The sequence below is a fragment of the Ursus maritimus genome, unplaced genomic scaffold (genome assembly GCF_017311325.1).
Source record: "Ursus maritimus isolate PB19 unplaced genomic scaffold, ASM1731132v1 scaffold_8, whole genome shotgun sequence".
Taxonomy (NCBI): Eukaryota; Metazoa; Chordata; class Mammalia; order Carnivora; family Ursidae; genus Ursus; species Ursus maritimus.
Genome location: NW_024426996.1, coordinates 28,812,752 through 28,833,425, shown reverse-complemented (window position 1 = coordinate 28,833,425; position 20,674 = coordinate 28,812,752). Strand labels below are relative to the sequence as shown.

The 20,674-nt window shown below is 35.9% G+C and overlaps 1 protein-coding gene across 2 annotated transcripts in view; it reads right to left on the bottom strand.

Annotated features, from left to right (window-relative positions):
- LOC103656324 (UDP-glucuronosyltransferase 2A1-like) overlaps positions 1 to 20,674 on the bottom strand; it is a 70,167-nt gene that overhangs the window by 26,303 nt on the left and 23,190 nt on the right. Inside the window, exons 4-6 of one of the 2 annotated variants that reach the window (XM_008683694.2) lie at positions 20,263 to 20,347; positions 18,828 to 19,047; positions 13,939 to 15,557 (exon numbers count right to left, since the gene is read on the bottom strand). The exons of the other annotated variant lie outside the window; for it this stretch is intronic. Coding sequence (XP_008681916.1) covers positions 15,278 to 15,557; positions 18,828 to 19,047; positions 20,263 to 20,347 — 585 coding nt within the window. The 3' untranslated portion in view covers positions 13,939 to 15,277. Of the gene's footprint in view, positions 1 to 13,938; positions 15,558 to 18,827; positions 19,048 to 20,262; positions 20,348 to 20,674 lie in introns of those variants that run through there. 2 annotated transcript variants of the gene reach the window in all.

The following is a 20,674-nucleotide window of genomic DNA, read 5'->3' as shown; positions in this document are numbered from 1 at the left end:
ATAATGTAAAATTCCTTTTTTTTTTTTTGCTTAGATCCCCACACCTGGAAGTCACTACCCCATGTAGAAATGGATCCAATGATATTTAGGACAATGACTTTGTCTATAATCCTTTTGCTTAAAAAGTTGATTTTTTCCAAGTAATTAATCTACAGGAAATATATCATAATAACATTATCATTTTCAATATCATAAGAATTTGACTAAAAAAATGATTGAGCAATTATTCAATTGATCACCATATTTATAAATTCTACTCCCAAGTTGTATATTGATCTGTTCTTCTCTGTCAGTCTTTATTAGGACTTTAATCCTAGCCATTTTCATATACAAGTTGGATTTACTGCAATAGCCTTCTAATATCCCTACTTTCATTTTCACACTGCTGTAACCCACTTTCTACACAGAGACACTCCTGATTTTCAGAAAGTCTATTTCAGAGAATGTCAGTATTTAGTAAAATACTTTAATAACTTTCTATTTTATATATGTTAAAATCTATATTCTCTGAAATGGCCCCCAAAATATTCTGACTAGTATTCTAATCTTGTTACTCTACTTTCTTCCTCCATTCATATCAACTTTCTTTGAGCTTTTTTTTTTCCTTCAAATCTTCACTTAATTTCTAGTTAGTTAACATACTGGGTGGTATTGATTTCAGGAGTGGAATTCAGTGATTCATCACTTACATACAACACCCAGTGCTCATCCTAACAAGTGCCTTCCTTAATAGTGCCCTTCACCCATCTAGCTCATCCCCAACCTGCCTCTCTCCATCAGCTCTTAGTTTGTTTTCCATAGTTAAGAGTCTCTTGTGGTTTATTTCCCTTTCTCCATTTTTTCCCTCCTATATGTTCATCTGTTTTCTTAATTCCACATACAAGTGAAATCACATGGTGTTTGTCTTTCTCTGACTGATTTATTTCACTTAGCATAATACATTCTAGCTCCGGCCATGCCGTTGTAAATGGCAAGATTTTATTCTTTTGGATGGCCAAGTAATATTCCATTCACATCCACTTCTTCTTTATCCATGCATCAGATGGACATTTGGGCTCTTTCCGTACTTTGGCTCTTGTTATTAATGCTGCTATAAACATCAGGGTGCTGCATGTTCCCCTTCAAATCTGTATTTTTGTATCCTTTGTGTAGATACCTAGCAGTGGAATTAACTGAACTGTAGGGTAGTTCTATTTTTAAGTTTTGAGGAAACTCCATACTGTTTCCCAGAGTGGCTGCACCAGTTTACATTCTCACCAACAATGCAAAAGGGTTCCCCTTTCTCTGCATCCTTACCAACACCTGTTGTTTCTTGTATTGTTAATTTTAGCCATCCTGACAGTGGGGAGCCTGTTTGTCCCTCTCTCTATGCCCTCCCCCCCCATAGTGCACACAAACTCTCTCTCTCTCAAATAAATAAATAAAATCTTTAAAAAAGAGACACTTGGGAAAAGACACAGGAAGAATGGGACATGCTCACTAGTTAATGGTCATGTTGAATTCTCAGCTTTTCTTTAGGCTAAAGTATAGGAACGGGTTCTTTGAAAACAAGAAGGGAATGCTGTGTTCTCATTAAGCTGTTTGTGTCTGGAATGAACAGGATCGTCCACTCAGGCCTTTGCCAAACTTGGAAGGACCTATTCCCTCCTTTTCTTCTTTCCTGTTTTACCAAATTATTGAAAAGAAAAAAAACATTTTGTGACCAACAATATAGCACTTGGGGGTGCCTGGGTAGCTCAGTCATTAAGCGTCTGCCTTTGGCTCAGGGCGTGATCCCAGAGTCCTGGGATTGAGCCCCCATATCGGCTCCTCCACTGGGAGCCTGCTTCTTCCTCTCCCACCTCCCCCTGCTTTTCTTTTAATCATTCTCTTGTTTCACTTGATCCACTCCCCCACAACACCACCAGGTGAGCTGGTTTACATGACCTTAGGCTTCATTTTAGAAAGGTAGTACTTACAGTAAGAAAATTCTATATTTAAAGCAATGCTTCCCAATAACTAGTAGAGTGAAGATGAAAAGGAAAAATGAAAGTCAATTTAAGTATAAAAAAGCCTGTAAATGATTTTGTAAGTCTCCTTCACAATGTTAAACATAAGGAAATACAAACATGAAACAGTAAAATAAAATTGACCAATATCTCTTTTCTTTTAGTTATATTATTCACATACAGTTGGGTTATAATCATGATGGATAATTCTATAAAACATCTATAATTAAGTTTTTATTAATTTTAGCTACCAATTATATATTATTATCTAATGAATCTATTATTTTAAGCTACCCAGTGATCCAAGAAAGATATTTTTTTTTTTTTAAGATTTTATTTATTTATGTGACAGAGAGACAGCCAGCGAGAGAGGGAACACAGCAGGGGAGTGGGAGAGGAAGAAGCAGACTCCCAGCAGAGGAGCCCGATGTGGGACTCGATCCCGGAATGCCGGGATCATGCCCTGAGCCGAAGGCAGAGGCTTAACGACTGCGCTACGCAGGTGCTCCAAGATAGTTTTTAATTTTAAAGAATACTTGGGGATTGCCTGAAGCATGGCCAATATACACTTTTGCTTAATAGATGATGCTCCCTCCTTCTTTGATAATGCTTCTGTCCTCTTGTTATCAACTTGAATTCTTCCAGAGGTCTTTACTCATAATCCTATTTATCAAAGTGCGGCAGTGACCTGTGCATAGTTCTAGCTCTTTAATTTACCTTTGAAGGTAGACTTGAGGCCAAGATTCTTAATTTTTTACCTAAATCTATATAAAGCTGAGCATGTAGTATGCATCTGCAATGTGTACTAATTATTAAATTAATTAATTATAACAAATCAATGCATTTAAATTCAAATCATATCTAAATCTAAGGATTTTCGAAGTGAACTCCTTTGGACATTAGTTCTGTGAAACAATTAGATATTCAGTGAATTAGATAATGTTTTCTGTCTAATATGGACCTTTGTTTGTTAGTTCATATTTGTGCATACTACTCAAAGATAGTTGAAGTGGAAGCCTGTCTGAATTGAATGATTTAGATGACATTTGAGTTTATGAAAATTACAGATGGCACTCCCTCCAAGAAGTATAAAGCATTCTAGGAAACTTTTCAATGACCAGCCATAATAAAACTTTCCAAATAGGACTTTCTGAAATTTCACCTAAAATTTACGAGAGAGACAAAAACAGTGAGTATTCTGTTCCAATACAAGATTGGGTATAATCATCCCCAATCACCAACAATTTTTGGAGCAGATTCGGGCAAATTTAATCTCTTTGTTAATCTTGTTGTGAGTGTTGACATATTTTAGTTTATTCCTGTTATCAATAATTAGGTTATTTTACTCTTAAAATAAATATTAGACTATTCCTCCAATATGAAAACTCCTGGAACTGGATTTATTTGTCATATCCAAATATGAAAAACAAACCATCTTTCAGAGGATTAATAAACTTTGTGTGTTCTGTTTTGCTTTGGCTGTGAATTTTACAAGTATGAAGGTATCTTATGGGAAATGATTTGAAGACTGTAAAAAGTAACCATGGCAAGAGATTTCTTGACGTCTCCATTCCCACATAGTTTTTGATAACCAGTTCATTGCTATCACTTGTAGAGTTAAAATGGAAGACAGATGTTTTAAAATGTATTCCCTTCATTGACCTAGATTCACTTAAATCTTTCTAAATATCTTCTGATAACAAGTTTAAAATAAAAAGCAGATTCTTTTAGCTAATGCCTCACTTTAAACTGTTCCCAAAAATGAATGTCACAATCCCGGATTCAGAAGTCAAAGAAAACAGAAACCATTGTATTTTTCACTCTTTCCAGAAAGGTCATTCTGTCTGTTAGTCCCATCATGTGAACAGGCACATGGGAAGGTAGAGTGAAATTTCGCTGAATATTTCTCCTTTATACTCTCACATAGGCCTTTTATTGTCTCAATCATTTCAACAAAGACATCTCTCAGTTTTGTTGTTGACTGCCAGGATGTTTACTTTGGCAAGACTTTAAGAGCTAGGTCTACAAATTTATTATTTGAATTCTCAAATAATGTTTTGATATCCAGTGAATGGGTTATGTTGAGGTTCAGGAGGGAAGGCTTCTTGTAGTCGATGAGGTGAGCATATGAAAGAGTCAACACTGTTACCTCATGGCCTCTCTCTGTGAGTTTGTCCAGAATGATCTTTACATTAAGTGTCTCATGTCACAAGACCACCACCAGAATCTTCCCACAAATTTCATAGCCAGAGCAGAAGAACTGCCACAGCGGAATAGTCATGGCCCACTTCTCAGACATCACGACAGCAGCACCCTCGCACACAGCTCTGCAGTGCTCACAGTGTGTTGCTGCTGAATGCAGAGATAAAATAGCAGTTTAGACACAGAACAAGTTAAAAAAATTAATTTTAAAGGAGAAAGTTTATTCATTGTGTGCAAGTTTTATGTTTATTGAGAGAATAAAACGGGCAAAAATATCTGGGAAAAATTATTCCAAACTTCTAGAACTTAAAATACATGAAATAGAGATACATTTATTCTCTGGATTGGCAATGAGAGAAACAACAAATAAGGACACCCTAAAATTAATATTTCACACCTAGAAACACACACACACTAACACACATTCTACCCTGTGTTCAAAGGTGCCAGGGGGTTTAGGCAAATTTATTCCACATCTTTTTCCCAATGTGGAATAACAACTAGTTTGCTTACAGATGTTTGGATACCTAGGGGAACATTTGGATAAGGGTCCTACAGATAGTTTAGGGTGTTCAGAATTTCAGAGGAAGAACACAATTATTCCTATTTGGACCAACTAAGAACAACTTTAGTAAGGCAGTTAACACATGGGGTGAGATGAAAGCTCTGGTAAGATGTAGACAGAGTGTGGCAAAAAGGTAGATTTCACAATAAATAGAAGGATGGGAGCAGTTCACGGATATTGGAAAGTATTCCAGTGATTATGGAGCTCAGACAAAGCCATGGGCAGTAGGTTATAGAAGAAAGTTGGATTGAAATAGGAGACATTCAGTTAGTCTTGAATGATACACAATGACTTTAGATTTTAATTTATAGGCAAAAATTATTACTGAGGTTTTAAAAAAGTCAGTCAGAAGATCAAATATTTCCTTTAGCAAACAGTTTTGGCAGCTAAACTGTCATAGAAAGGTAAGAGTTTAAAAGAAGAGAAATGATTAAAAATGTGGGTTAATAACTTAAACGTGGCATCATAATAGACTGAAACATGGACTGCTAATAGTAAATGTTAGAAACACAGTTGAAATTTATATTTACTGGTTAGATCCGTGGCTAGAAAAAAAAGTGTGTTAGAACAAGGATGTATGGTTTTGTACAAAGATGTGAAGAAATGTGATTTCTGCCTCAATAACCAAAAGGCTGATAATATCATTAGGTAAAATACAATACACAGAACTCACAGCAGGTCTAGGAATCAATGTGATCTATTTGAGAATTTTTTCCTATGGTGATCGATTTAATAGGACAACTCTATGGAAATGTTCACATGTCCCTTAGGTATTCAGATTTAGGTAGATGATAATGTTCCAAGATATGAAGTGGGTAATCTTTTATCTACTCATCCATCTATCCCTCTATGTTAATAATTAAGGTACATCAATGTAAATCCTTTTTCATTAACACATTCAATAGACAATTTCTACCCTTACTAAATGAAAGTTTTTCCAGAATTATGATGGGTACTCAAACTGCACAAGCTTTTATATTAATAGATGCATTTGGGAAGAGGGGAAGAGTATAATTTTTCCCATCTGCATCATTGAGATGAGTTCATGAAGAATTGTGAATCATTGTGTGGCATGTGCATGTGAACATGTGTGTGTATTTATGTGTGAAAGAGGGAAGTAAAAGGAAGAATATAATATAGAATGAGAGATTATTTAGAGAGCCATGAAAAATATCATATCTAATTTTTTATGTGTAATAAATATTGATTCATTATTCCTACAATAGGAATTCTCAGTAAAGGTTGAATTGCAATTATAACTTGACTAGGGCAGAAAAAGAAGCTATTCACAATCTTAAAATAAAATTTCAAACATCAGTACACATTTTGCCATGAACAAAAATCAAAAGCCCTCCGAGGAACACTATTTACCTTGCAGCATTCTCAAAGAGATTTTACTCATATTCTACAACCCAAGCAAAAGATGGCCTCTCTCCATGGTCCCTATTACTAGCTAAATACAGTATTGGTACCCCATCTATCATTCCTGTCTTTTCTTTCTCAATACTGTTTCCTTCCAAAATCTATAACACTCCACATATCTCTTTTGAAGACTTGGAATGTGTTGTACAATTTCCTTTTTATTTAAAAAAAGTCTACCATCACACTGATAAAAAACCAACCAATGTTTAGGTCTCTCATTTGTATAAAGTCTCCTTTATGCTGTTGACCCTCAACCTATTTCTTTTGCTATTTTCTGAGATTGAGACCTTGTGTCATCCAAATGACATCTAAAAAACTCCACCTAAATATCGCTTTGGCTCTTTAAAGTGAATAAATTCAAAAGAGAACACAGAATATTAATCTCAAAGAAGTTGGTCCTCCCAGTTGTTTTCTGTTTCTGTAAAAGCCAACTCTGTTCAAATACACTCACAAGGTAGAAATCCTGGAATCCACATTAAATCCTTCTCTTCCCTGGACACATTCCTTTCACTGAACTTTTCTCTATAAAGACTTAAAATCTATTGGGTTTTCCATATAGAGTATCATGTCATCTGTGAAGAGAGACAGTTTGACTTCTTCTTTGCCGATTTGGCTACCTTTTATCCCTTTTTGTTGTCTGATTGCTGTTGCAAGGACTTCTAGTACTATGTTGTATAATAATGGCGAGAGTGGACATCCTTAAAAAAGATGGAAAAATAGTCCATGCTCATGGATCAGAAGAATTAACATAGTTAAAATGTCCATGCTACCCAGAGCAATCTACACTTTCAATGCTATCCTGATCAAAATACCAATGACATTTTGCAAAGAACTGGAACAAACAGCCTTTAAATTTGTGTGGAACCAGAAAAGGCCACGAATCGCCAAGGAAGTGTTGAAAGGAAAAACAAAGCTGGGGGCATCACAATGCTGTATTTGGAGCTGTACTACAAAGCTGTGATCACAAAGACAGCAGGGTACTGGCAAAAAAACAGACACATAGACCAATGGAACAGAATAGAGAACCCAGAAATGGACCCTCGGCTCTTTGGGTAACTAATATTTGACTGCTGCTCTCCCCACTTGTGCTCTCTCTCTCTGACAAAGAAATAAATAAAATCTTTAAAAAAATTTTTTAAATGAAATTTAATTTGATTCTTGTTCATTTGGGAGAAAACAAGGTAGTGCCCACCTTGAGACAGAGGCACATATGGAGATAAGCACAGGCAGTGAGAAAAGGGGCCAGAAGAAGGCACATTGCCAAATATCATGACTTTTAATCTGTTTACCAATTGCATCCTAGATACCTCTAAAGGCCTTTACTTTTTACCTCTGAGTTTTTAGGCTACAGCAAAAATATAAATATGTATAAAGAGTGATAAATGATTCAACTAGGATTTATTCTGTTGGCTAGGAGAGCCAAAGGCAATTTCATATTTGCATTTTTATCATCATCTCTCAAAATAAGATTATAGAAATTGTAAATTATCCAGTTGTTTTTCAAAACTTTTTTTGGCGTCAAATTTTGAATTAAAATTTATATTTGAAATAATTAGTCATGTTATGGGAAAAAATTACTCTTTTTAACCTATGGGATTTGGTGGAAACTTTAAATTTCTGTTTTTATAATACTTTCCAAAGACTATTGACCATGTAATCAATATTTTAATTTCTAAATTCGAGTCTGGTGGTTCATTAATGTTAATATTTTAAAAAATACAAAGTGATTCAATGAGGCAAGGTAAGTATACTGGTTCATACATCTAGCAGAAATGGATCAAACCTCCAATAACCAGAAAATTCAGATAGATTGTCTTGTTCCTTAAATTACACTGAATAACTGAGGTGTACTTTTATTTTAATATTTGCACATATTCATTAAATGCTAATAGATAACATATCTGTGATTTTCAGTCATTGCTAATTCCATTATATTATGGGGCAACGTAGTTTCGAAATCATTACAAACAGAAATCTTGATAATGCTAAGTGAAATAAGTCAAGCAGAGAAAGACAATTATCATGTGGTTTCTCTCATCTATGGAACATAAGAATTAGGAAGATCGGTAGGAGAAGAAAGGGATAAAGAAAGAGGGGGTAATCAGAAGGGGGAGTGAAGCATGAGAGACTATGGACTCTGAGAAACAAACTGAAGGCTTCAGAGGGGACGGGAGTGGGGGAATGGGATAGTCTGGTGATGGGTAGTAAGGAGGGCACGTATTGCATGGTGCCCTGGGTGTTATACGCAACTAATGAATCATCAAACTTTACATCAAAAACCTGAGATGTACTGTATGGTGACTAACATAATATAATAAAAAATATTATTATAAAAAAAAAGACTTCAAATCTAGTAGGAGCCCTTAAAAGGCACATATCCTAATTTCTGTTGGTGATAAATGAATTAGAATAGCCATGTTTATGGTAAACAAATACAGAAAGACATAATGGTCATAAACTTCTCAACATTATTTTCATATCCATGCTTGTAATTCCTTTGTCTGTATAATTACTCAGTTTCCATAGAGAAAAGTATAGTATTTAACTTATTAACTATCATATCCATTGTAATAACACAATGATTCTCCAAAATCCTTCCATGTTTTCTCTAAAAATATTTGTTGAATGAGTGAATGAAATAAACATTGAATTAAGTTTCATTTCTAGTCATTGTTCATTAGCACATATAATTTATACAAATGTTATCACACTTATATAAATGTAATTTTACAATTATACATAAACATTTGTTTTTCATTTATGATATTATATGTCACACAAAATAACCTTCAGTGAGTATGGCTTTCTAATTCATTCTACTAAGATGATCATGTCTGCATCATGGAATTGTTTTAAGTACTAGAGAAATGTATAAATCACCGAACTACATACCTGGCAAAAATTTATATTCAGTAAGTTCAAGCACTCATAGAATTGTCAGTATCTGGTCCTTTTATTTAGCTGCTAGTCATTCTTATAGTTATTCAATTAAATAAGTTCAATTGTATATGTACAGATACAATCTCCTCAGTGGTAACTCATGTGCGTTTTAAAAGTTAGTATGTTGTAGAAAGTTCCTTGGTTTTACATCACGGATCCATGAGAATATTTAAATAATTTCACAATTATTCTTTTTCTCCTTCTTGAAACACCATCTTCTCCTGGTTTTCCTAACAATAAAACCCCCAGTTTTACTCCTAATACCTAGTCTCTATTATTCTCACTTTTTATCTTCTATTTCTCTGTCTCTGTTCTCAATGGTGGCCCTGGAATGCTCTGATTGGTCTTCATTTATCTTCCCAGATCTATTATCCTCAACTTCCTTTTCTAGTTTTGGGTCTCAGGAGGCTCAGCTCTGTGAATTATATCTTGTGAATTCCTCTGGCATGTGGCTTCCGGTTGGATTCAGGTAGTGGTGGAAGAGAGCAATTATATTTTCTTGCGTTTCCCTTCCTGGCTTGGGACCTTGTCTTAGGCAACTGTTCTGTCCTTCCGTTACTACATCTCTTGCCATTGGTTTCTTCCTCCACAGTTCCTATTTTCACCAGTCTCTGAGAACATTACACTTTCCTTTATATCTTAGCCTAATGGGTTCATAATGGCCTACACTGTTGTTAGTCTCGGGCTTTCACCATTTCTTTCAGTTCCCTTCATACTGTCCAGATATTTCCTAAGTATTCTTTTCATTAAAATGTCCTTGTTTACAATGAGATACCATCCCACATCAGTCAGAATGGCTGAAATTAAGAAATCAGGAAACAACAGATGTTTGCGAGGATGTGGAGAAAGGGAAACCCTCCTACTCTCTTGGCAGGAATGCAAGCTGGTGCATCAACTCTGGGAAAGCAATATGAAGTTGAAAACAGAGCTACCTTTGACCTAGCAATTGTGCTACTAGGTATTTACCCTAAAGAAACAAATGCAGTGATCTGAAGGGGCTCCTGCACCCCAATGTTTATAGCAGCTATCTGTACAATAGCCAAACTATGGAAAGAACCCAGATGTCCATCGACAGATGAATGGATAAAGAAGATATATGTAATGGAATGTTATGCAGCCATCAAAAATGAAACCTTGCCATTTACAATGATGTGGATGGAACTAGAGGGTATTATGCTAAGCAAAATAAGTCAATCAGAGAAAGACGATTATCATATGATCTCACTGATATGTGGAGTTTAAGAAACAAAGCAGAGGATCATAGAGGAAGAGAGGAAAAAATGATATAAAACCAGGTGAGAGTGGGAGACAAACAATAAGAGACTCTTAATTATAGGAAAGAAACTGAGGGTTGCTAGGGAAGAGGGGTGGGGGGATGGGGTAACTGGATGATGGACATTGGGGAGGGTATGTGTTGTAATGAGCACTGGGTATTACATAAGACTGATGAATCTCAGATATGTACCCCTGAAACAAGTAATGCATTGTATGTTAATTAATTGAATTTAAATTTAAAAATTAAAAAAAATGCCCCTGTTTGAAACACCCTAGGTGATTTTTGTTATCTGTATGGAAACGGAGTGATTGAATGTGATTAAAAAATGGGCAGAAGATCTGAATAAGCATTTCTCCAAAGAAGCCATACAGATGGCCAACAGGTATATGAAGAGATTCTCAGCATAACTAATCATCAGGGAAATGCAAATCAAAACCACAGTGAGATGTTACCTCACACTTGTTAGAGTGGCCACTATAAAAGAAGAACAAGAAGAACAAGAAGCAGCAGCAGCAGAATTGGCAACTTAGTGGAGACTGGAATCCTCGCGCACTGTTGTAATATAAATGTAAGTAATGTAATACATAGGAAAAGGATAATGGTGCATCCAGTATTGAAAATAGTATGGAGATGACTCAAAAAATTAAAAATTGATTTTAAATATAATACAGCAATTCCTTTTCTGGATGTTTATCCAAAAGTATTGAAATCACTATCTCAAGGAGATAGTGATTTCATAGAAGGAAAAATAGACATAGAAGGAAAAATACTGCATGACTCCACTTATAATGAGATGTCTAAAGGAGTCAAACTCATTGAAGTAGAAGGCAGAGTGGTGGATGCCAGAGGCTGGAGGGATAGGTCAGTGGGAGTTGCTGTTCAAGAAGTATAACATTTCACTTATGCAAGATGAACAAGTTGAAGAGATCTGTTGTACAATAATGGGCTTGTAGTTAATAACACTGTACTGTGTACTTAAAATTCTGTTAAGAGGGTAGATCTCATGTGCTGTTTTTGTTTACTCCCACTCCACCCCCCAAAGAAAAGAAAATCCAAGGGCATCTGCAATGCCTGTGGCAGATAGCAATGTTTATTAAACTTTGACAAATTCCAAAAAGAGAATCCTAGGATTTTGAAGCAAAACTATGACCTACTTTCTTGGTATCTCTCCTCCATAGAGAAAACAGCCCCTGGCTTGTTACTGAGCTCTGGCTGAGACTGAATACATAACCATAGGCACCAAGTGACTATGCTACTTGGTGTGCTAACAACAAAACTGTGGTAACAACAAAAACATGACGGAACATTAGCAGCAACATTCTGCAGTTAAATAGATATGTTATTGTGAGAACAGATCAGAGCAATTCCAGAAATACAGATAAATTCTCTCTGCAGGTGGTTTAGACTCCCATGGAACCTACCAATGTTTTTAAATAAATCCCCACCTTCAGACTCAAAGGGGATTTCCAAATGAAAAGAGGGAAAACATTCTCATACATCCCAATTTATGTATGAGTACACATGATATTCTCACAGCAGCAGGAAGTAGCCATTGTTACAGCTCCACTCAAGGGTGTGTCTGAATGGTAGTGGTGGAGCAAAATCCTTCAATGGGTAAAATACCAAGCAATACATCTAGGTGACTCTGTTTTTATGAAGAAAAGAAGTGGTCTGCTTTACGGGTCTATAGATTCACAGGCAAAGACTAATGGATTGACTGGTTTGTCAAAGATTTGGGAATACTTAGAGGGGCGTTTAAAGGTAAGAAGGGTTGAGGTAGAAGTACGTGAATAAAGCTCTTGCAGCTTGCATGGAGGGTGAAGCTGCTCATATTCTGTGGAAATTCCCTCCAGAATCCATGTGCTACTGACAACTGTCTCAGTAATAAGGTGGTTTGGGGGAGCATAGGTGGGTCAGTCAGTTAAGCACCTGCCATCGGCTCAGGTCATGGTGTTGGTGTCCTGGGATGGAGCCGCGTGTCGGGCTCCCTGCTCAGCGGAGAGTCTGCTTCTCCCTCTCCCTCTATTGCTCCCACTGCTTGTGCATGTGCTCTCTCTCTCCAATAAATAAATACAATCTTTAAAAAAGATAATAAGGTGGTTTGGATGAGCAGTCCTGTGAATGTTGGTGTCTTTTTCCATACCCTCCAGAATTGGATCTTAAAGCTCATGCACAAAGGGGTAGTGGAGACGGGGGTGGAAACTATATATTAATGTGCAATTTTGGGGTTAATGTAGAGCATGAAATCAGCCATAATACCTGGCTTGCTAGAATGTAACATGGAGGCTTCTAGGGGCAATGGAATGTTTTGGAGAATGCCGAGGCCTGCGTGACCTCTCTGCCATTCGTATGCTGTGGGGAGTTCCCTTCCCTGAAGCTTTCTTAGCTCAAACAGCTGCCCTGTGATCTAAGAGATGTATACATTTTCCCATAGGCTATGTTTAGCAGAACTCCTAGAACATGCAAATTAGCATATCATATGTATCCTTCCTGTAAACAGATCCTTCTAGTTTCAGTAAGACCCCTTGTCACACATCATGAGCTTGAGAAACAGTGAGATAAGGATTTGTGATTATCCTGAAGGACCAATAAAAGCGGGAGCAGAGAAGAGCAAGGTCTTTGTCTTTGAGCGTTGACTCCCTTGCTTTCTTCTGTCTTTCACCGCAAAGCTTGGAGTCATCTTTCATGCATCGGTACAGGGAGTGCTGGCCATTCCCAGCAGCACAGCATGGACTTCACGTCACCAAGGCTCATTTGGCTACTGCAGCTGTTGCATTCTCAATTTGTTACTAGCAGGGATCTCCCCCACTTCCTTTCCAATATGGGGAACTCCCAAGGGTTCTAGCTAGCCAAAAAGTAGAAAAATTGCATTGGTCACCTTCCATCCTAGAGGATGTACCATTTTTTCTTCATAGAAGTACTTATAATTTCCTAGTAACAGATTCTCCCCTCACCTTCTCTGTAGTATTTCTGCCAGATCACAAACTGTGCACATGCAAGCTTAGTAAAAATGTTGGTGTTGATATCAACATTGTGCATGACCAGGAGCCATATTTATAATGAAGGAAACATAAGAGTCTAATACTATGGCATTTGCTGATTTTTACGAAATTCTCCCTTAGCTAGTGAGAGCTTTTCAGGGTTTTAGCTGGGAGACAATATCCTATATATTTTAGGTGCTGTCTTAAAGGATGCAGTGTATGTTTCAAATCATAACCTCACATAGAAGCCTTTTGTATTTTAGCTTGAATACTTGGGTTCAGATCTCAAGGGGTTGAAAGTGGGAGTGAGTCCCCGAACAAGTATGCCTACTATTTCCCTTAGACAACTTTGTTTTTCATTATTACAAGTTCGAGTCATGTGGTTTGGAGGTTGCATTTCTTAGAGGAGGAATGATTCTTCCCAGGGATATAAGCATGCTTTACTTAGATGACTAACTGTGACTAATTTTGAGCTTGATTGCTTTGAGTTCCTCTGCTTCCGAATTCATTTAATAAATACATTTTTAGCCTTCACAAAATATTTAAGAATTTATTTGCATTTTCAGTAATTACATATTCAAAAAGAAATACATATTCCCATATCATATATCATGCAGTTATTTTTAAATTGGAAGTAATTTTCAATATGCCATGTTAAAATGAATATGAATTTCAAAATTTTCAGTAAGCCAACAGATGTCATTTATCACGTCAATTATTCATGAAATACTGAAATTAAAACTTGAATTAGAATATATTATTAAGTTTATTAGGGGTAAAGAAAATGCAGTCTTCATTTGTTAAATTAATGCAGGGCTGACTCAAATATGAATTTTAATTGGTGATTTCCATGATAAATATTTACTAAAACGTACCCTTAGTGAAGCAGATCTGCTAATACCTCACATCCTTGGCATAATACTTAATTGATAAATTTAAATTTGTAAAAGATACAGACTGAAAAATAATACAATGATCTTACATTCCAAGTAAATATTTGTTTTTACTCAAAAACTCAATCTTTGATTATACAGTCATTACAGATTATGGGCAGTAGTGATTTTCAATATAATAAATTGACATTCAACTTTAATGTTATCAATGTACTGTTAATTAAAAATTTCATAAAATTTTTATATTTTCTTAATTATTTCCTCTATGAATGATCTGGTCACCTTTAACATATTGCTGGCATTCTCTGTTCCTGAGAAAAAATAATGACTCAATTTCTTTTGTTTGAGTGCAGTCCCCAGACCCTTGCATTAAAACGCACACAAGAGTGCTAGTTGTTTGCAGACAGGAACACAAACTATACTTATCTACGTATTGAATGGGAATTTGTAGACCTTCCTAGTAGGGTGCACTGTAATAGCTATTATCAATTTAGGCTCTGACCCCAGTGACTTTGGACGAGCAGAAGGGCTTATGATTTATGAAAAAAGAAATCATTACTCTTCTTACAGCATACTAATTTATGGTAGTTCCTTGATTTTTATATTCTAGGGGAACTTGTGAATTTTATTCTTCTATATTCCCTACATCCATCACATTCAACTCACATTTTGTGTGCTCCTCAGGATTCAGCACGTTGTTAGTCAGCATATTCTTAAGGTTAAGCATAATGAAAAATAATGATATTTTGAATAGAAGATACATGAAATTATTAGTGTCCCTGTGTCAGGAAAATGAGAAGAAGAGGGTAAAGGCACCTGGGAAAACACAAAAGAAGACTGGGACATGTTCACTAGTAAATGATCATATTCAATACTAGGCTTTATCTCTAGGCTAAGGTAGAGGAATGGGAATTTTAAAAGCAGGATGGAGATAATCTGTTTTCATTAAGGTCACCGGGGCTAGAATGAACAGGATTGCCCATTAAGGCCGTTGCCAAACTTGGAAAGATCTATTCCCTCTTTTTCTTCTTTCCTGTTTTACCAAATTTTCGACAAGAAAACAAACAACATTTTGTGACCAAGAATATAGCAGTTGCCACACAGGCCAGCAGGAACCCAATCACATCCAGAGAGTGGTACTGGAACCAGGTGAGGTTGTGAGCAGCTGGCCGCAGATGCTTGGCTCCTTTGTGGCGCATGACAAACTCAATCCAGAAGACTGCCCGATCCAGGGGCTTTACAGGCTGGTCATGGTGAATCCTCGATAACCTTGTAGCATTCTCTTTATAACTGGTAGACAAAAATAGAGAAATTAGAGAGTTTTTGTTTTCGTTACAGGTAATATGTGATACATGTTATATGTTATGTAAGCCAAAGGCTATAGATACATTGAGAAAAAGTTCATTCTTGCTGAGACATGAACTTTGCTGGTGCACAGCATCTTAAGAATTGTGAAGGGAGGATGTAGAAGAAATATATTCTTAATAGAATGTGGTGAAATGCAGACATAAAAAATGGAATAAGTTTGCTGCAACTCTATGGTCTCATTTTAACAAGGAGGAATATTGATATTGTGTATAGTTTCCAGGATTGTTCCAAAATCAAGACTCTGAATAACCTAATATGCAGAAATATTCATAAGAAGGTCCATAAGCATGGTCTTTACTCTCGGCCACTTCATGATGGCAGATAAGTAGCTGAAAATTGACATTAGTAAACCATTTCTGCACTGCCTAAGATCCTGGCATTATGATAACTGTTCCATTGCACACAGTGTGTCTTTGTGCTGCAAAGGAGAGTGTCTATATTGGCAATATCAAGATTGGTAAAGACACTAGGGTAATTTTGGAAATGGCAAGGATATGGAGTTTGCATTTTTAAGATAAATAGAAATATCTTGCTAGAATTAGAGCCCCAAGTCCACGAGGCATATATGGAGTTAACTCTAATCTCTCAGACAGTAATGGGTATAGGTATGTATTTGAAAGGCAGGTTTTATCTTCAGCTGACATTTCTTAGTAGAGGAGCCAGAATTAGGATATTTCCTTTTGGTTTTGTGTTATAAATAAGAGTTCCAACTTGGAGACATGAAGATGCTGGAAGGTAAGTGATTTGTGAAGAGATGTCCTGGTGTGAGTTAGACATTGCTGGGATTGGAGAAGAAGAAATGTGATTATCTTTCACCTGTGAACTTGGTATGCTAGCTCTAGTAGGAGGGGATAATTTACCTGTGTTCTTTCTTGTGTGCAGTGAGAAAGAATAGTCATACTCTTTCAATAGGATTGACAGATATGTAGGGTTAAATCAAATATCACATGGTTCCTCCTAAAACATTTCAGGTAAACTACAGTGGCAATAAAAGCCTATCTTTCCAAATCATATTTTTGTTAAAAGTTTTCTCCATTTATAGGGGCGCCTGGGTGGCACAGCGGTTAAGGGTCTGCCTTCGGCTCAGGGTGTTCCCAGCGTTCTGGGATCGAGCCCCACATCAGGCTCCTCCGCTATGAGCCTGCTTCTTCCTCTCCCACTCCCCCTGCTTGTGTTCCCTCTCTCACTGGCTGTCTCTATCTCTGTCAAATAAATAAATAAAATCTTTAAAAAAATTTTTTTCTCCATTTATAGATAGATTTAAAATCTGAAATACATATATACAGGATAAACTTGTAGTTGTGAATCTAAATAAAAATAAAGTATGCTTTCTTATAAATGAGACAAGAAAGCCCTATGCTCAGATTTAAAATGATTATTTAACATTTTATTGTACACTAATGTTATATGAGTGTTATCTGAAAATATTATAATTAATTAAAACTACTATGGTTTATGTATTTAAGTGTAATCTTTTGTGTTCTTAATTCCTTTAAGAAGTTATAAATGGAATGCAAATATATCCATATATACACTTTATACTAAACTCTATTGTTCCCAGATGATTTCTGAGTTAGAACTAGGTTTACAGTTAATGTTAAAATATTTTAAAATAAATAATTTTAGGTATTTTCTTGGAAATTCCCGAGTATTTATGTTTCTGTCTCTTGCATCAGTAGTTTTCAAATCAACAATAAAATTTAATGGCATTCCATGAAATAAGGTAGAGTTCTAAAAAATTACAGAACTTACTCTTGCTTAATAGAATGAACCAAAACATCAGCAGTAACAGCCCTGTAATAGTCTAATGCATTAGACATCAAGATCATCATTTATGAGAAACAGAAGATCATCGTCAGCCTTGCAGAAGCTCTTAACACCAGCTCCAGGTTCTGAATTGAAAATATCTATGATATTTTGAAAATTATGTCTTAAACATGCATCTTAATAAAAGTCATCTGATTGGAATGTGTGTGAGGGGGGGAAATGGACCACTAGCACTGACTTTTTAGGTTCGATTCAAGGCAAACATTCCCTTTTTGAGAGAAATATATTGACCCCTTTGTCTAAAAAAACCCTTTAACTAGGGTTTAGAATAGATGGTTTTACATAGACTACTTCCACCAAAAAAAGCTGCACAAAATGGAATTTGAGTTCTCCTTCTTGTCTACCTCCTGAATTTCAGATTTCAGTAATACAAATGGAATGTTTTAACTATCCTTTGAGTTTTGCTTCTGAATCAAAATAATTGATTCTGAGATAACCTGGAAACAAATTTAAATATAAGACACTTACACAAATTCAGAGTAAAATACTGAGAAAGCTAGATGAAAAATATGCCTTGATACCAACTTAAAACAATATAGAGGGGGGAGCCATAAAAATGATGGACTTGGAATGTAATTGGGCATAACACATAGTTCAAAAAAGAGGAGAGTTGAAGTAAAATAAGAATGCAAGGGTTATGAATAAAAGATAAAAAAATAGGTTATAAAACAAAAAGTGGTAATAAAGGGTATGTAGGAAATCTGTTGAAATAAATTGGCAAAAAATACCACTTAAAGGATTACTAATGAAATTAGAAACTATACTTTTGTTAATGATGACTATTTTTGAATGATAGTTGAATTATCACTTCCAATTTTGTACTTACTGAATGGCTATAATATTTATAGTCATATATAAGTGGTTCTATACGAACAAGCAGATTGTTTGAAAAATGTCTGAGCTATGTGATCATTAAAATGATTGATTTTGAGGGGCGCCTGGGTGGCGCAGTCGTTAAGCGTCTGCCTTCAGCTCAGGGCGTGATCCCAGCGTTCTGGGTTCGAGCCCCACATCAGGCTCCTCTGCTAGGAGCCTGCTTCTTCCTCTCCCACTCCCCCTGCTTGTGTTCCCTCTCTTGCTGGCTGTCTCTCTTCTGTCAAATAAATAAATAAATAAAATCTTAAAAAAAATAATTGATTTTGAAAAAAAGGATTGTAAAATATCTGAAGTAATAGTATTTATTTCCCCATTTCAGCAGATCACTTCAATGTTCGGGAAATGAAATAATAAAGTGGTTTTCATATTGATCATGTTATAGTTGTGATTTGAAAATCAATCCGTTAGCAAAGTCATGAGACATTGAACATTTCCAAGTATGCTGGGTAACATAATCAACCGTAAACCTTTAAAAACAGTAGTACTTACGAAGGTTCATTAATGACTGTTCTCAAGGCAGTGAGCAGATCTTCACTGGTCATTGTGTTTATGTTCACCTCCACAGCCGCTCCTTTGGCCTTCATGTGAGCGATGTTATCAGGTTGGTCAGCAAACATAGGAACTCCCACCATAGGAACCCCATGATAAATAGCTTCATAGATTCCATTGGTTCCACCATGAGTGATAAAAGCTTTTGTTTTGGGATGACCTAGTTTGGGAATTGGGTGAGGATTTCATTATAATGTAACAGAATTTTAGAGAGAGAGAGGGAAAAAATTACAGAGTAACTCAATGAAGAAAGCATTTTGTACAAAAGCTGAGAGCACATGGGCTATTGCTATCTCAGAAAACTATGATCCCAGGAAAGGAGGAGGAATGCAATCCCTCTGCATCCTCTGGAAGGACTTTACTGAGGAGGAAAGACCAGAACTGAGACTGAAACTTGAAGAGTGATGAGAGTCTTAACTGAAATGCTCTTTTGTGAAACAAAGAAAGCACTGACCTTATAAAATTAACTGCCAATTCTCTAATTATTTCTGCTTTAAACTGCAAGTAAAATGAGTCTTTTTTTTGCTTTATTTATTTATTTTTTAAATTTTATTTTAAATTCCAGTATAGTTACCATACGGTGTTATATTAGTTTCAGGTGTGCACTACAGTGATTCAACACTTCCAGACATCACCTAGTGCTCCTCACAAGGGCACTCCCTAATCCCCATTGCCTATTTTATCCATCCCCCCATGCATCTCCCCTCTGGTGACCATCAGTTAAGAGTCTGTTTCTTAATTTGTCTCCCTCTCTCTTTTATTTTTCCTTGGCTCTTTTCTTTTGTTGTTGTTGTTGTTCTGTAAATTCCTCATATTACTGAAACATAGGGTATTTTTCTTTCTGACTTTTTTCTCTTAGTATTATATTCTCTAGCTCCCTTCATGTCCCTGCATATGGCACAATTTTATTCTTTTTGATGGTTGACTAATATTCCATTTTTTATATATACCACTTCTTCTTTATCCATTCATCAATCAATGGACACTTGAGCTGCTTCCATTTCGTGGCTATTATAAATAATACTGCTATAAGTATAGGGGTGCATGGATACCTTTGAATTAGTGTTTTTGTATTCTTTGGGTAAATACCCAGTGGTGTGATTACCGGATCATGGGGTAGTTCTAGTTTTTACTTTTTGAGGAACCTCCATACTGTTTTCCACAATGGCTGCACCAGTTTTCACTCCTACCAACAATGCAAGAGAGTTCCTTTTTCTCCATGTCCTCTCCAATATTTGTTGTTTTTTGTGTTTTTGATTTTAGCCTAAAATGTGACATTTTTAACTATTACACATTTATTGAATTATTTGTTGCAAAACAGTTACTTTACTTGTCCATTATTCAACTGTACAGTTTTTCTTTCCCTCAGTCTTACCAAGATCATTCTGTGGTATCCAATCATAGAGCCGAGTATTGGCTCCTAATGTGGCTGGTTTCTTTCCTTTGTATCTCCATAAAACCTGTCGAAGACAGTGCTTTAATTTTGCAAGTAAAAACACACAGTGAAGGCATCTTAAATCTGCGGAATTACTTATAAATCATGTGGCCCACCACTACTTTATGTGATAGCGAGAGAAGTAGACATAAGGGCTAGTTTGCAAACACGGAGATATAGTAAGACTGTTTACATCAACCCTGTCAAAAAGGGCTTGAACTAATAGTCTATTCAATATAGTTTTATCATGTTTATATTTATTGCTCAAAAGTTTTGGGGTATGAAATTATAAGTAAAGATATGTATAAAAGACTGGTTGAAGCAATCAGAGCATATGGGTTTAAAAGGCATT